Source organism: Ahaetulla prasina, chromosome 15 (assembly GCF_028640845.1).
Source record: "Ahaetulla prasina isolate Xishuangbanna chromosome 15, ASM2864084v1, whole genome shotgun sequence".
In the NCBI taxonomy this organism is placed as follows: Eukaryota; Metazoa; Chordata; class Lepidosauria; order Squamata; family Colubridae; genus Ahaetulla; species Ahaetulla prasina.
In genome coordinates this window covers 8,556,287-8,574,077 of record NC_080553.1, presented here as the reverse complement: position 1 = coordinate 8,574,077, position 17,791 = coordinate 8,556,287, and the positions used below count along the sequence as shown (strand labels likewise).

Sequence of the window (17,791 nt, the reverse complement as noted above, 5' to 3'; positions counted from 1 at the left end):
CAGAGAGAGAGAAGGAGAACATGGTTAGAGAAGGACCAGGTAGGATTACAAAATAGCACCATAATTCTTGAAAGCATCCCAGCTCCCTATCCCCAAGACAACAATGTTTTTGCAGTGTGTAGACTAGCCTTCTTCTCTTGACTTGAGGTTCTTCAAAATTAGAACTTCTGGACACTGTTGTTCCAGAACTCACAGAGAAATGCTCCTTCTGACAACTGAATTAGGTCCAGCATTAGCTGGATGAGCTTCTTCCTTGAATCTTCCTTCCAGTTTGAGGCATCCGAGATCCACTCACTATTTCCAACTTGACGTTCTTCATGATATTTCATCCTCTACTCTGGTTAACCCCGATGTTCTGAGATCTCCCCTCAAGAACAGAATGAGAAATATCCTCCATAGCTTTTGGTCTTTAAGATCACTCATTCTCCTTGGCAGTTGCCTCATCTACTTTACTGTTAAGTGGGGGATAATCATATCCCCCACTTAACAGACCCACCAGAGGCTGGGAGAACCTGGAACAATTCTCCTTAATGCTGTCAAAACCCATCTAATTTTCAAGCCCGGTGCATAGAGATGGAGAAGGGTTTGGAAACCACAGAAAAACCTTCACTGCCATGTTCCTGCTCTCACAAACTTCGAAGGATTTGGGATAGGAATTCAGAAAAGGATTGTGGTGGAACCACTAGCTGGAGAGTTAAAAGATTGGGGGGGTGGGGGAGTTAAAAGACATTCCAGCTTAAGACTTGCTACGGGGAAGGGAATGTTTGAAGTCAAATCCTTAGGTCTATACGTGCCTTTCCCAAAGGAAGGCAAGACAGCCTGGTGAAATTTCTTGTAAACTGGTGGGTCCACAATAACGAAACAGAGCTGATCCATTCTCGGAACTGTTCCGGTTGCTTACATCTAACAATGATTGTCCAAATTCTTGAATTGGGTGCTAGGTTGAAAATACACAAATATAAAGGGGTGGGCTTCAAAAATTTTAGCAAGGGATTCTCTGCCTGGATGCTGGGTGGGCGTGGCCATGGTGGGCGTGGCCTAGTCAGCCTCCTCCACCATGGCAGAGGGGGCGTTTTTTCCTCTCCCCAGGCTCTGGACGGCGAAAACAACCTCCCCAGGCCCTGGAGGCCCTCCAGAGGTCGGAAACGGGCCCGTTTCCAGCCTTCCCGAACTTCTAGTAGGCCCATTTTTCGCCCTCCCCGAGTCTATGCACATGCCCTGCACTTACCTGCATCCAAAACAGGCCGCATGGGGACTCCTGGGAGGGAGGGTGTGGGCGGGGCCAGCCTGGAGTGGGATTTGGCGGTTCTCCGAACTGCACAGAATCTTAACTAGAGATTCTCCCGAACCCCTGAGAACCCCCAGCAGCGAACCCTCAGCAGCCCACCCCTGAAAACACACACACACACAAACACACAGGCTGCAGAGAAGACAGCCTTCCAATCAACTTTGGCTGTCCCCACCTGATATTATTGATTCCGTTGTGGGTCACTTGGTGATGGACTTGGTAACCGAGAGGAGGAGGGATATGACTCGGTAGTTGTGTCCGAAGCTCGGGCAACAACTGAGGTTGCGACTGCGGCCGAGGCTGAGGTTGCGACTGAGGCCGAGGCTGTGGCTGAGGGGTGAGCCTCGGAGGTGCTGGTGCTGGGATCAACGGTTCCTTTTTCAAGAGCGGGCTAGCCCGAGTGCTTGATGTGGGTACCGAAGAGCTGGATGTCACAATCGTTGTGGTAGGCGGTGGGCTAGAGAGGGGTAGAACGAACGGCAGGTCTGTGTTCAGTTCCTGGCTGCGTTCTAGCCCGGACACTTTAGGGAGGTTTCCTGCTTTCGTTTCGGCCTTGTCATTCGAAATTGGACCTACAACAACAACAAAACGGGGTAAGGGGAGAAAAGCACAAATTTACATGCAACGTTTTTTTTCTTGGCTCAAGAAAGGAAAAAAATTGTGTCCGGAGAACCGCCCCTTCCCCACCGGCTGGGAATGAAGTTCAACCCATATGGAGAATATCCCAGTGGTGAAATTCAGCCAGTTCTATCCGGATCACGCGATCCGATAGCGCTGGCTGCGGGAAGTTTCGCACACCCACCCGGACGTCATCACATCCCGTTTTTGACCCTCTGCTCATGTGTAGAGGAGGCTTGCATGAGTGTAGCACGCGCATGATCGCTCACATTTGTGAAACGGTAACGAAATGTCCTTGAATACGGAATGTTTTTATGACTAACTTTCTACCACTCCAACAACAACCCCCTCCCAACTTCCACAGCTAAAATATGTGGCAGTTAAGAAGCAAAAAAAAAAAAAAAATTGCCTTCCAAAAATGACAGGAAAGTGAATTCCACCCCTGAAACATCCCTTTATTCAAACAAGGTTGTTCTTCTTTTGTTGTTGTTACTGTTCCACTACAACGTCCTTTGCCTTCCACTTAAGGTGGACCCCAGCGGTCCTCAATTCCTCAGAGTGTTTCAAAAGCAGAACTAAAACCAGAAGGGATGCTGATTGAAGATTTATTGGAAGGAAGAACCGTTAAAAAAAAAGAAATCTATCAAAAAAGCTGTCATCATCTTCCAACTAGGAAGGTCCGCTTTCTACAAAATGGCTCCTGTCTTCAACAGGTTGGGACAAACAATGCTACCGCCAAAGAGGGGGTCAACATATTTTCCAGAGCACCCGAAGGAAAGACAACAGAAAATGAATGGAAACTAATCAAGGAAAGAAGCAACCTAGAACTAAGGAGAAGTTTCCTGAGACTGAGAACAATTAACCAGTGGAATGGCTTGCCACCAGAAATCACTGGAGGCTTTTAAGAAGATACTGGACAGTCACTTGTCTGGAATGGTACAGCATCTTTTGCTTGAGCAGCGGGTTGGACTAGAGGATCTCCAAGGTCCCTTCCAACTCTGCTATTCTGTTATAAACCTTCTCCTTTATTGTATGTACGAGAAGCTTAGCGCTTTTGTATTACAGATACAGAGGCCGTGGTGGTGCAGTGATTAGAATACAGTACTGCAGGCTAACTCTGCCCACTGCCAGGAATTCGATTCTGAGCGGTTCAAGGTTGACTCATCCTTCCAAAGGTCGGTAAAAGGAGGACCCAGATGGTTGGGGGCAGTATGCTGACTCTGTAAACCACTTAAGAGAGGGCTGAAAAGCACTGCGAAGCTAAGCGCTATTGCTACAGAACAGGGAAAACCTCTAGAAACCTTGTTTACATCCAGCAAGCCAAGTTCCTTTTTATTTTTTATTTTTTTAGAGGGGTCAATACGAACCTCTTTGCAAAACAGGTTTTGGGCCAACCTGCTATTTAACTACATAAAGATAAATCACCTAACAGATGGTCTTTTCCCTTTTCCATCACTATAGTCTGGAACAGCCCCAATGATGACTGGCTCTCTTAAACGTCTTGGAGGCTTTCAAAAAAATAAATAAATAAATAAAAAATTGCATGTCCAGAGCTTCTGGTTCCACCTTGGCATCTGATGGTCCCAATTTCACATTCCTGATTTCCAGCCCAGTCCTAAACAAGCTTGGCAGTTCTACGGGAACCCTGCAAAGGCAGGCGCACTGTTTATTTTCTCCCCAAGTTCTAGAGTAGTTAATTTCCATCGCAGTAATACACTTGAGCTAATTTGCCAAAGACTCAGCCAGTCAACTCCAATATTTCAACCTTAATTAAAGCTGGATTCACATCAGCTTCGGCTCTTTCCTTTCACACGCAGGCTTGACAGTTATCATGAATTGTGTCTTGGCACAACCTCCCATTAGGGATTAGATAAGGCTCTTTCCTTTTCTTCCTAACTCAAGTAGACCACTTCGTTCCTTCTCTAACCAAACTTCCCAGGAGGTGTTTCAATCAAGAAAGATGTCGCTAAGATTGTTTCCCCTGCCCTGGCGTAACAGATTTAGAATAGCCTAGAGCTGGAAGGGACCTTGGAGGTCTTCTAGTCCAGCCCCCTGCTCAAGCAGGAGAACCTATACCATCTCAGACGAGTGACTGTCCAGTCTCTTCTTAAAAGCCTCCCGTGATAGAGCGCCCATGATTTCTGAAGGCCAGCTGTTCCACTGGTTAATTGTCCTCACTACTAGGAAGTTTCTCCTTAATTCCAGGTGGCTTCTCGCTTTGGTTAGTTTCCAACCATTGTCTCTTGTCCTGCCCTCAGGTGCTTTGGAGAATAATTTGACCCCTCCTCTTTGTGGCAGCCCTTCAAATACTGGAAGACTGCTGTCATGTCACCCCTAATTCTCCTTTTCTTTAGACTAGCCAGACCCAAAACCTGCATTCTTCATATGGTTTAGTCTCCAGGCCTTTGATCATCTTAGTTGTTCGTCCAGGAGATGTCCACGAGAGGAACTGAAGTTGCCTTCAGAAGTTATGGGAGCTTCATCACTGGAAGCTTTCAAGAAGAGACTGGACTGCCATCTGTCAGAAATGGTGTAGGGTCTCCTGCTTGGGTGAGGGGTTGGAGTAGATCTGGGGTCTCCAACCTTGGCCACTTTAAGACTTGTGGACTTCAACTCCCAGAATCCCCCAGCCAGCAAAGCTGGCTGGGGAATTATGGGAGTTGAACACAAGTCTTAAAGTGGCCAAGGTTGGAGACCCCTGGACTAGATGACCTACAAGGTCCCTTCCCATTCTTGATAATCTGTAAAAACACTGCAATTCTAAAACTGGAATGAACTATCATGGAACTCCGTGTGGGGCTTTAATGAAATAGAGATGTCAATTTAACAGGGAGAAGGCGTGGAAAACGGGTGTCCCCAGACGGATGAGGGAAGGACACAAATACCCCAGAGTTATGTAAATATTTCCATTGGTGGCGGTGGTGGGGATCCAGCGGTTTTCCCAAGCGACGTAAAGATGGTTCTGGATTCGAAAAAGAAGCATTTGAAATTCTGATTTGGGCTTGAAGAGTCGGTTTCTAATCCAAAATCCTGCTCGGGGGACATTTTGCTGAGTTCCTTTTGCACCCCCACCCCCACATTTTCTCCGTCTAAGGAAGATGCTTCTCCTGGACCCCCAGCGCGGATCCCACCTCTAGCCCTTCTCTTCCTTCGTGCAGAGCTGTCCTCAAGAGCCATCAACCTGCACCATCTAAAACACTCCCCGAAACAGCTGCCACTGTCAATTATTCTCTCTTGACAGCCTTGCCGAACAGGAAAAGAACTGGAGCGAGTACTTGCCAGTTTTAATAAACTCCGCAGCTAAAATCATTTAACCTGCTAGATTGCAGTTGGTGGGGGCTGTAACAAGCCGCCGAGCCTTGGGAAGGGAAAGAATAACAGAGTTTGGAAGGGACCTTGGAGGTCATCTAGTCCAGGGGTCACTAACCTTTCGGACCGCAGGGACCACTAAATCCATAATTTTAAATCCCGCGAACCACTAATATGATCTGCCTAATGACCCGGCTGGATGAGCGTGGTTGGGTGGGCATGTGATTGGTCAACTTGATGTTACCCACGTCGAAGGGTGCCTTGACTGCCTCTACTCATCTCTCCCCTCCCAGCCACTCCTTGCCTCCCTGCCTGGGCTCCTTAGGGCCCAACAGGAAGCAGTTGTTGGAGCTAAGCAGCCACCCTGAGAAAGAGTTGGCAAAACAGCTGCTCAGTTCAAATTGGATCTGGCCGAGAAGGAGGCTCAGCAGAAGCACCTCACTGAGGACTAGGAGCATAGGCTTTCCAAGCAGAGGGAAGACCTGAGAGAGTGCAAGGCCAGGTACCAGCACCTGGAGGCTCAGCGGGCTGAGATGGTCAGCCAGTTCCAGGCCATGATGCTGTCTCACTGGAACAAGGTCTTCTTGCTCTTCGCTACCAGTGGCGCTTCCCCCAAGCCTTCGCCCAAAGCCCCACACCAGGAGGCTGAAGCTGACTCCAAGTCGGAATTTCTGCCCCTCTCTGACCCACACAAAATGACCCTGAAGGGGGAGACCCTCTGCAGCAACACAAACGTTCATTGCACATATCTGTCCTAGGCAGGGGTGAAATCTAAAAATTTTCCCTAGCGGTTCTGTGGGCGTGGCTTAATTGGTGGGCCTTGCTTGGTGGGCGTGGCCAATAACAATAAATAATAAAAATAATAAACAAAGTATAAAAAAACAATAAGAGGTACCAAAAACCAACTTTCACACTTTACATACACACAACACAACACAACTGACTTACACACAATGTAAAAGCAGCTGCACTTCACACTTCACACAGCCACAAAAAGCTCAAAAACCAACTTTCGCACTTAACACACACAACTAACACACACACACACACACACACACACACACACACACACAATATGCCACATACAGCTTTCTGAGATTTTGTCTGTTTGTGTAGTTAGAGTGAAACACTACAGAAACACACCAAATCTCAGAAAGCTGCACAAATATTTTATTTTATTATTTTATTTTATTTTATTTTATTTTATTTTATTGTGGACTTCAAATCCCAGAGTTCCTCAGCCAGCCAGTTGATCACCGAGGAAATAGATTAGCTGAGCCGATTGATTCGGGCTGTGGCCATGTGTTCATCAGTAATCAGGTAAATGCCTTAGAATCTCTACTCTTACTTGTAGAAAACACGTTTTCTACAAGTAAGAGTACAAAGTAAGGTTCTGCTGTTTTTTACTTTTAAAGGCCTGTTTTGGCTGAAGCAAAACCGGCTTTTAAAAGTAAAAAAAAACAACAACCTCTGCAGATGGTGCGGCTCAGCAGAGGCGGGGGGGGGGGGGGGGAGGGATTTTTGCTACCGGTCCTCCGAACCAGCAGCTGCCATCGCTACCAGATCGCGTGATCCCGTCCAATCCGGGAGCATTTCACCCCTGGTCCTAGGGGTTGTAGTTTGAGGACCCCTGATTTAGTGCAATATAAAAAATGCAAGTAATTTTTCTGCGGACCAGCAGTTGGTGACCGCTGCTCTAGTCCACCTCTAGGAGTAGGGGTGAGGGGATAGCAACGTTCCCATATCTAAGGGGTTGCCACAAACAAGAAGTGGGGGGGGGGTTTCAGCCTATTCCCCAAAGCACCTGAAGGCAGGACGAGAAGCTAAGGATGGAAACTAATCAAGGTGAGACTATGAATGCAGTCTCTTCTCTGTGACTCATTAAAGCAGCCACATTTGTCTTCAAGACAGCAGGGCTGTAAGCAGAAGCTTCTCCTACCCACTTGCTCCAGAGCTCTTCTTTTTAAATCAAATCCAACACAACGCCCGGCTCCGACCTGCACGTTTTATGCTGCCTTGAAAAAGGGGTTCTTTTGTCGCCAAACCAACTGCTTTAGTCCCATCCCAAAGTCAGGCAGCTGCACTGGATTAATGGATTACAGCTCATTTGATGAATTTAATTGATGGCCCTTTGCCAAAGAGTGCCCTCCAAATTTAGGAATAATCTACTCAAAGGAAACTCGATCGCCCTCTAAGCTCCTTAGTGCAATGCCTTGAGGTCTGCTCTCGTGAAGGTCTTAGTGGTGTGTTTGAGTTGGACACGCGATGCACGACAAAAGGGCCTTTGCACTTGTTAGCCCAGACGCTGCGAGCAGCAAATACCAATAGTAATAATGCTTAGACTTCATATACCGCTTCACAGCGCTTTCCAGCCCTCTCTAAGCAGTTTACAGAGTCAGCCTGTTGCCCCCAACAATCTGGGTTCTCATTTTACCCACCCCGGAAAGAAGGATGGAAGGCTGAGTTAACCTTGAGCAGGTCAGGATCGAATGGCTGGCAGTGGGCAGAGTTAGCCTGCAATACTACACTCTAACCACTGTACACCTAGGGAGGGAGGGAGGGAGGGAAGGAGGGAGGGCAATAGTACTAGCAATAGCCCTTAGGCTTATATACCGCTTCACAGTGTTTTACAGCCCTCTCTAAGCAGTTTACAGAGTCACTGTATTGCCCCCAACAATCTGGGTTCTCATTTTACTGATCTTGGAAGGATGGAAGGCTGAGTCAATAGCAACAGTAATAGCGCTTAGACTTATATACCGTTTCACAGTGCTTTACAGCCCTCTCTAAGCAGTTTACAAAGTCAACATACGGCCCCAACAATCTGGTTCCTCATTTTACTTAGTAAGACCACACCTAGAGTACTGCATCCAGTTTTGGTCACCACACTATAAAAAAAAGATGTTGAGACTTTAGAAAGAGTGCAGAGAAGAGCAACCAAGATGATGAGGGGACCGGAGACTTAAACTTACGATGAACGGTTGCAGAAACCAGGCCTGGCTAGTCTAGTGAAGAGAAGGACCAGGGGAGACATAGCTACGTTCCAACATTTGAGGGGCTGCCACCGAGACGATGGGGTCAAGCTATTCTCCTGCTTGGGCGGTGGGGTTGGACCAGATAACTTACTAGGTCCCTTCCAAGTCTGTTAGTCTGAAAGTCCCTCTGGCAGCATTTATGGACCCTGGCTGTCAAGCTGTGTCCTTCTATAGGTGTTGAAGATGTTCCTGGGGAGGGCCATGCTGCATGTGGGAGGGGGGAGGGATTATCTGGAAGCATGCAAGGAAAAGACCCCCCCCGAGAGATGAACAGAAGCAGGCCCGGAGTGAGCGACGAGGGCCAAAGGATAGAAAAAGGCAAAAAAAAAAAGCCTGCAGAAAAAAGTGAAGGCAAGTCCGTAGCTGGCAAGCACCCAGAGCAGGGCTTAAAATGCGGATTTTCAACCCCAGGCATCGACGGGCAGAAGCGGCTTCGGTAATGAGATTGGAAGTTTCATGGCGGCTTTTTAATCTTGGCCTCCAACGCGGATCAAAACTCAGCAGGGTTAAATCCCTTCGTTCTGGCTCTTAAGCAGAGGCTAACCGGCTTCCCAGGCCCATGACGCAAGAGGCCCTTGACTAGAAAAGGAAGACAACCTTTGCTTTTCCCGTTGTTGCTGCTGCTGTTGTTGTTGTTTTAAAAAATACAAATAAACCACAACTGCAGGTGAAAAAGGTGTTTGATTGGCTTGGCTGGGCTTTTTCGGGTGTGTGTGTGTGTGGGGGGTGGGATGGCTCAAATCAACAACACACAAGGACAACCATCGCTGTGTAAGGGGTAATCAGGTCAAAGCCTTTTAAAAAGACACAACTCAATTATCTATCAAGCAGCGGGAAGGTGGGCAGGGGGGTTTAATTAATCAAGAAAGTGCAAACAGCCAACCATCAGCTGCCACACTACAGAAGGGGAGGGGTGTGTGTGTGTGTGTGTGCGGGGTGGGGTGGGGGGACCGGGGTGGGGTGGGGGGGAAACGCTTCGTTCCCTTGCTGCTTGCTTTCTCTCCCTGTTTGGAAATCTGGCTATCGATTGATTCCCACCTGGCTGTTGAGTTATTAATCGCTCCAATTAAATCCCTGACACAGCCTTGCATTGGAATTGAAGCCCTCGATGGATCGATCGCTAGAAGGCCTCCGAAGCAATTATTGCTCAACCAAACAGAACAAGGAGGGAGGGAGAGAGAGAGGGAGGGAGAGGGAGAAAGGAAGGAAGGAAGGAAGGAAGGGAGAGAGAGAAACAAAGAGGGAGGGAGGGAGAGGCAGGGAGAGAGAGGAAAGAAGGAAGGAAGGAAGGAAGGAAGGAAGGAAGGAAGGAAGGAAGGAAGAGAGAGAAACAGGGAGGGAGGGATAGAGGGAGGGAGGGAGGGAGGGAGAGGGAGGGAGGGAGAGAGAGAGAGAGAGAGAGAGAAACCCAAATCAAAGGTGCCTTTTCAAGAGGCAACTGGACTTTCTGGTTTTTCTTGGAAGACGTTTCGGTTCTCATCCAAGGAGCTTCTTCAGCTCTGAAGAAACGTCTGGGATAAGAAGCAAACTGGAGAAGCTCCTTGGATGAAAAGTGAAATGTCTTCCAAGGAAAACCAGTAAGTCCTGGATGGCCGAGGACCTCCATCTACACCAAAGGAGGTAGCATGATCCAATTTCGAGAGGCCACCAAGAACCAGGGCCACCTGTTCCCCTTCTACGAATAGTCCTCGGTTGATAACAGTTCGCTTAGCGACCGTTCGAAGTTACGACGGCACTGAAAAAAGTGAATTGAGGCCCTTTTTCACACTGAGGACCGCTGCGGCATCCCCATGGTCACGTGACCAACGGTCAGATGGTGGGCAACCGGTTCCTATTTATGACGGTTGCAGTGCGCCAAAGTCACACAATCCCCTTTTTGCGACCTTCTGGCGACCGTGGCAGGGTCCCTGTGATCACGTGATCAAAATTCAGAGGCTTGGCAACTGACATGTACTTATGATGGTTGTAGTGTGTGTGTGTGTGTGTGTGTGTGTGTGTGTGATGTGAACCCCAGAGGAACGAACTCAATGGGAAAAGCCAGATTCATTAAACACCCCGTTACTGACTTGATGACTGCAGGGATTCCCTTAACAGCCGTGGCCAGAAACGTCATAAAATGGGGCAAAACTGACTTAACACACCTCTCGTTTAGCAACGTAAACATTGAGCTCAATTGTGGTCATAAGTCGAGAACTGCCTGTAGGTGCACGGCTGTCTTCTACCTGGGGCGAGAGGACGAGCTATCCCTCACAGGTAGTCCTCGACTTACGAACGTCTTTTCTTAGCAAGCATTTCCAAGTTACAACTGGACTGGGGAAAAAAAAAGGGACTCACAACACGCACAACGACACTGCAATGCTGGAGTAAGGGGCATGGTTGGATCAGAGGGGATATTAGCAGACAAGATGGTTGGGTGGTCCTGTTACTGAAAACTCTTTGTCAAGGTCAAAGAGACTCTTTGTCACACCAAACTGGCAGGAATAGCCATCACTCCAGAAGAGAGGCTCAAGATACACAAGGATCTTGACAGACTTGAACATTGGGCGCTATCTAAAAAAATGAAATTCAACAGTGAAAAAAGTAAGATTCTACATTTAGGCAAAAAACCCCAAAATGCACAGATACCGTATATGTGGTACCTTGCTCAATAGTAGTAATTGTGAGAGAGATCTTGGAGTCCCAGTGAACAACCATTTAGATATGAGCCAGCCGTGTGCAGCAGCTGCCAAAAAAGCCAACACGGTTCTGGGCTGCATAAACAGAGGGATAGAATCAAGATCATGTGAAGTGTTAATACCACTTTATAATGCCTTGGTAAGGCCACACTTGGAATATTGCATTCAGTTTTGGTCACCATGATGTAAAAAAGATGTTGAGACTCTAGAAAGAGTGCAGAGAAGAGCAACAAAGATGATGAGGGGGCTGGAGGCTAAAATATATGAAGAACGGTTGCAGGAACTGGGTATGTCTAGTTTAATGAAAAGAAGGACTAGGGGAGACGTGATAGCAGTTCTTCCAATATCTCAGGGGCTGCCACAAAGAAGAGGGAGTCAAGCTATTCTCCAAAGCACCTGAGGGCAGGACAAGAAGCAATAGGTGGAAACTAATCAAGGAGAGAAGCAACTTAGAACTAAGGAGAAATTTCCTGACAGTTAGAACAATTAACCAGTGGAATAACTTGCCTGCAGAAGTTGTGAATGCTCCAACACTGCAAATTTTTAAGAAAATGTTGGATAGCCATTTGTCTGAAATGGTGTAGGGTTTCCTGCCTGGGCAGGGGGTTGAACTAGAAGACCTCCAAGGTCCCTTCCAACTCTGTTATTATGAAATTATGAAAGGTTCCAAGTAACACCCCCAACCAAGTAAGACTCTGAGGCTAAAGATCTAATTTATTAGAGATGTCATATTGGCACATCGGGGAAAACCCGAATCTGAAAGCTCCCGGGTTTTCCCCACCAAAGGAAAGTCAAAGTCCCTTCCCCTGCAGCCCACATGTCCATCACATGGTCCAATCAATCCACTGTGCCACCTGGAGATGCCTCCCTGTCAGGGGTGAAATCCAGCAGGTTCTGGAGAACCAGTAGTGGAGTGGAGTAGTTCGGAGAACCGGCAAATACCACCTCTGGCTGGCCCCAGAGTGGGGTGGGAATGGGGATTTTGCAGTATCCTTCCTCTGCCACGCCCACCAAGCCACGCTCACAGAACCAGTATTTTAAAAAATTGGATTTTACCACTGCTCCTCGTCATGTCTCTCCAGGGGCAGGCTGAACATCCTTGACTCTCAGAGAAAAGAATGTTGTTATGGCTACAATACCTGTGTTCCGCTATGAAACTATGTGATCGGGCTTGATAAAGCGACACTTACAGCTTGAAAATTAGTTACATTCTATAGTAAAGCTGCTTGCTGCTGTGAAAGTGAAACTGAAAGTGAAACTCCTCTCCTCTGCTTGTGTTTTGCATTTGGAACATATTTCTTTTCAGGTGGGGAGGGGGAGTAGAACTCCTTAGCATCAGAGCTTGTTAATAATAATGTAGGAAATACTAATGCTCTGATGGTCATTTCGAAAAACCCTTTCTTAGTGAGCACCTAGAAGCCAAGAGGAACATACGTGGCAAATTTCAAGTTAGCAGGCTTTATGGTTCTGGTGATTTTGTGATGATGCATGCGTGGTATTTCGCTCTTATATAGAGAGAGATAACTCTATCAACTCCATGCAAATCCCCTCCCACTTTCCCACAGCACTAAGTGTGGCAGCCCTGAAGATCCAAAAAGAAAAGATGGCCTCCATGGCTGATACTCTTCTTCTCTCTGCCAAAAGTAGCACTACTCTATGAATAAGTAAGACAACCTCACATCTTGTATAATCCTTGGGCCCCTTTAGATAAATCTAGTTGCATCTTTGGTTGGGAGTTTATATGGGTGGGTTTTAAAAAAAAAAAGAATTAAACCTCTGGTCTCCTTATGAATCCCGACATTTTTCTGCAAAAATGGGAAAAAGCATGTTTACTCAGCTGCTCCTCATCATCCCAACTCAAAGCCACCTCTGTGCGCCTCTCTCTTCGGCTCGGCTTCACCCTTTTTGCCTCAAATTGCAGTAGTTCACACTTTTAAAACAGGAGTCCCTCCTCAACGGGCTTTTAATAACCGGTTCCCTGCTTTTCTTTAGCCAAAGCTAGTCCGGTTCCAGTTTTGAATGGAACTTCTTAGCTGACATTTTGCAACGCAGGGACAGGGGGAGAGAAACGGCTGTCCCGAGAAGCAACGTGGTGATTCACAACACAATTGTTGTGGGGTTCCCCAAAAGACAAAAAAAATAATAATAGTTGCGGTTGTTTCTTTCTCTACCCAATGTCCAAACAACACTGATGCAGTTGTGAAATATGGTGGTTGAGTCGAAAGGCCAATGTTGTAGATAAGCTGCCTTCAAATACAGAAAGTCCTCGATTTATGACCAATACCGGAGTCGGAATTTCCGTCGGCAAGCAAGGTGATTGGGCCCGGTTTTACAAAACTTTCTTGCCTTGGTTGTAGAAGTTCCAGGTTGGATTTTTCCTTGGTTGGTTTCCATCCATTACTTCTTGTCCTGCCTTCAAGGTACTTTGGAGAATAGGTACTTCGCCATAAGCGGAACTCAAGTTTTCAGGACTCCAAACGTTAAATGGGGGAGTTGGATTAGAAGACCTCCAAGGTCCCTTCCAACTCTATGTATTCTATATACAAATCAGTCCAATCAAAACATTGGCAAAATCCATATGCAAGATTTCAGGAGGAAGTAGAGGGCTTGTATCGTGGAGAAATCCTCTGTAGCTCTCTTTGAGATTCTCAGACGGGAGCGCAAGGTATCTTTGCAAGCATTTCAAGAACAACCTGGAAGGTTACCCCTCAAAGGGGAAGTGTGAGTTGTTCTTTCTAGCACAAGACAGGAAACGGCCAGCGTGCCCCCTTTGCAGACTGTTCCTATGGCAACCAAAAATCCAATCCGCCATCGGGAAGAGTTTCTGGCTCCGAGGTTGAAATGGTATATGGGAAAGGCCTGGGGAGTTTGGACAAAGAGCCACAGCCAGGGGTTAGATAAGAGATAACCTAGCCCACAGGTGGGTACTAGGTAAGGCAAGAGGCTCAGTAGGGACCCTCCCTAGTTTCTCAGGCTGTAAAAGAGACAGAGGGAGCACTGTACTTTCAGACTTGCAAATGATTCTTGAATCTTGAAAAAAGCTAGTTTTGAAAACCTATGGCGGCGATGGCAAACCTGTGGCACGCGGAGCCATGTCGCCTGGCACACGGGGTGTCACTCATTCCTGTTCCGGGATTCTGGCACGCATGCGATGATCAGCTGGACTTTGTGTGTGCAGCATTGCTGGAAACCGGAAAAGCTGGTCTTCCATTTTCCGGTATGAGCATGTGCGCCGGCCATCTGATTGGTGCGTGCACAAACATGGCAATAACCGGAAGTCTTGCACTGGAAACAGGAAGTACTTTATCCGGCGTGCACATGCCCCCGGGCAGCTCCTCCTCCTGGATGCGGCACCAACGAGCATGTGAAGTGCTACTGTTTTGGTACCTGGTGCCACCCACGCACACGTGCACTTTCTTTTTTTGGCACTTAATGCCAAAAAGGTTCGCCATCACTAACCTATGGTGATGGGTCAAAGGCTCCTATAACAACCTCACACTCCCTTCTAGATTGATGATGTTCCCTAGTTGGGTAATGAAACATCTGCAAGAAAACAAACAAGCACCAAGGCTCCTCCAATTTTTCTCTTTCTTCTTCACTCGGCACATCTCATTTCTAACACTGATGATATCGCCTAGACAGGTTATGAAACGTCTGCATGAAAACCACCAAGGTCACAGAGCACCAAGGCCCCTACCAGTCTTCTCCTCCTTCTCTACTCTGCAAACCCCACTTCTGGCACGGATGATGTTCCTAGATGGGTAACGAAACATCTGAAGCCAATCGTCAAGCTCAGAGAGCACCACGGTTCAACCTTGAGTTACTCTTCTACTATAGATGATCCTGTCTATCCAACTGAATGCCCATCACAAAATGGATCACATTCTTCAGCTCATCATCTAGCGCAGGTGTGTCAAACTGGATTTCTTCAAGGGCTGGATCAGCATTGTAGTTCTCTGTGGGCCGGCGGGGGAGAGGGGAAAAGGAATGGGACGGGATAGGACAGAAACCTCTTGCAGCAACCTGCTGGTCAAAACGGGGTGCAGGAGGGCTGCATGTGGCCCCCTCTGCCCTGTTTTCGGCCTGAACGGCCTTCTGCAACACTTTACTGGCCAAAACGGGGCACAGAGGCCCCACGAAGCCCCTGCACGGCCCGTTTTTGGTCTCCAGCAGCACTCTGCCAGCCAAACTGCACAGAGGCCCCACACGGCCCGTATTCAGCCTCCCTAGCCTCCAGCAGCACTCTGCTGGCCAAAAACGGGCTGTACAGGGGCCTCCGTGTGGTCTGTTTTTGGCCGGCGGAGTGCTGGAGGAGGCCGAGGAAGCCAAAATTGGGCTGGGGGCATTGGGGGGGATGGGGGACACATGTGACCCATTTTGGCTGGCAGAGGCACCATGGGCTGGTCCTTTGATATTTACAGGCCAGTCCCGCGGGCCGGATTAAAGCACCCTGTGGGCTGGATTCGGCCCGTGGGCCTTGAGTTTGACACCCTTGATCTAGCGCAACACGTCGGCCTATCGGAGATTTTTTTCCAATCCCAATCTGCAAGTATTTCACTCTAGCAACAGCCACAACTAAGTTGTCTTTTTGCTAACCCAAATGACAGGGTTTGAAGTACAAGTAGGTGGGCCCTCCAGCAGGGGTTTGGACGGCTCTCCAGCTGGTAAACCAAGCAAAATAACAGTGCATTAGCGTCCCCATGTAGCTATCGGGTTCCTGGTTAAAGTCTACGCAGAGAATGCGCGAGCCAGCAAATGGATGCCCCTTTGTTTACTTTGGATGAAAAGACAAGACCATGGAAAAGCGGTTGTTACAAACTCCCCGAATGGGCTTAAGATGATCCTTTCCATGTAATAACGACTGGTGAGCGCTTAAGTGGCGAGTTTTAAGTAGGATCAGCTGTTGGTGGGGCAAGAGCGAACAAATTATATTTTGGTTTGAAACAGGGCAGAAACACCAAAGTTATTTTACTTCCATTCCTGGAGGATGGGAAAAGCTCCACCATCACCAGATGCTACTGCAGTTTGGCATTATGAGGAAACCGAGTCGCTATGTGGCATTTCAAAGCCGGTTTATTCCAGCTACGGTTTCTTTTCATTACGTTCCGAGTTGTTCCTAGGAGGGAGTCAAAAGAACCAGATTTTGAACGGTTCTGCAAATATAGCAGCGTTTTCTGGGCCTTCTCAACCTCAGCAACTTGAAGATGGGTGGACTTCAATGTCCAAGTCCAGACCCTCATAAATTACTAGGACTGGGGGTGACTTGAGAGCAGTAATCCAGTATTTGAGGGGCTGCCACGAAGAGGAGGGGGTCAACTAATTTGCCAAAGCACCAGAAGGCAAGACAAGAAACATCGGATGGAAACTAATCAAGGAGAGAAGCAACCTAGAATTAAGGAGAAACTTCCTAACAGTGAGGAAAATTAACCTGTGGAACAGCTTGCTACCAGAAGCTTCATCACTGGAGGTTTTTAAGAAGAGACTGGACAACCACTTGTCTGAAATAGTATAGGCTCTCCTGCTTGAGCAGGGGGATTGGACTGAAGACCTCTAAGGTCCCTTCCAACTCTGTTATTCTGAATGGTTCTCCTGCTTGAGCAGGGGGTTGGACTAGAAGACCTTCACAGTCCCTTCTAACTCTGTTATTCTCTTATTCTGAGTGGTATAGCATCTCCTGCTTGAGCAGGGGGCTGGACTAGGTCCCTTTCAACTCTATTGTGAATTGAATCCAATTCCACTGACCCTTATCTACTGCTAGTTAATTTGGATCTAGACATCTTGTCTAGAGGTAGCACTAATAAACTCCGTGCTTTGAACTCAACGCAGGCTTCTGGTTATTTACGCCTCACACAACCACGGCTCAAGCATCCATCTTTGTGGATGCTATGGAAGTCACGAGGCAGAGCATGATGCTTATAGGCCACACTGACGTGCGAGTTCCTGCTCATCTCCCGTGCGAGTCCCTGCTCACCTCCCACGTTTCTCCACCAACCCAAGGAAAGCCACCAACCAGGAAGGCCACGTGTGAAATTAATTACTGCCCAACTGAAGTCTGGATTGTCTTTTTCCTCTTCCTTTCTCCCGGCCAGCAAAGGTCTTGCTGAGCTGACTCCAAGGTCTCTGTATATTTTACTTAAACCATTGGCGCTGGAGAGCGCGCACAACCTAGGCATTCATTAAAGTCAAGTAGGGGGAAAAGAGGCTGTGTGGGCACAATTCCTCTTTACGAGAGCCGTCTCTCCCCTCACCTTCCCTCCAGCTGTTGGCTGCTGTTAATGTATGTTTGGGGGATAGCGTCCATGAAAAATAAACATAGATCAAGTAGCGGGTTGTTCCTCTCCCTCGCCCCATCGTTCTTGGTCTGAAATAACAGCCCAACCCCTGCCAGGCTGGGAACACCACTTCTCAGTCCATCTTGGAGAGGGGATAACCGCGGGGAATCCAAAAGTGGGGGATAAAATCACCGCTTAGAGGTGCCAGAATATACAGTCATCCGGGTCGTTCTGGAGCCAGAGTAAACTTTGGAACACAACAGCTTTTGATTCGCGGGCGTCCCAACGGGGACGTTAATTATTTAATAGGCGGCTTGTGGGTTTTTTTTCAGCAGTGGAAGGGAGACCGGGGGGGGGGGGGGGGAGAAAGGAAGTTGGAATTTTCTCTCTGACACACACACACACACACCACATGTGCACACAGGGCCTGTGGTTTTTCTGTGCGGAAAGAGCGAAAAGCATCTGACGCTGGGAACAGGGCAAGAGGCGACGCCAATACTCAGATGAAGGAGCCAGAAGGACCATCCTGGAGCGTCAGCCTTTCACGATTCGGTTCTTTTACGCTGGAAAACTATAAAGTAGGGATGATCCTCGACT

General features: G+C 47.9%; 1 protein-coding gene across 8 annotated transcripts in view; it reads right to left on the bottom strand.

Annotated features, from left to right (window-relative positions):
* The window catches only part of FBRSL1 (fibrosin like 1), a 652,986-nt gene that overhangs the window by 46,134 nt on the left and 589,061 nt on the right, over positions 1–17,791 (bottom strand). For all 8 annotated transcript variants that reach the window (XM_058158844.1, XM_058158850.1, XM_058158847.1 and 5 more), the window contains one exon: positions 1,464–1,860. In XM_058158844.1, coding sequence (XP_058014827.1) covers positions 1,464–1,860 — 397 coding nt within the window. The remainder of the gene's footprint in view (positions 1–1,463; positions 1,861–17,791) is intronic.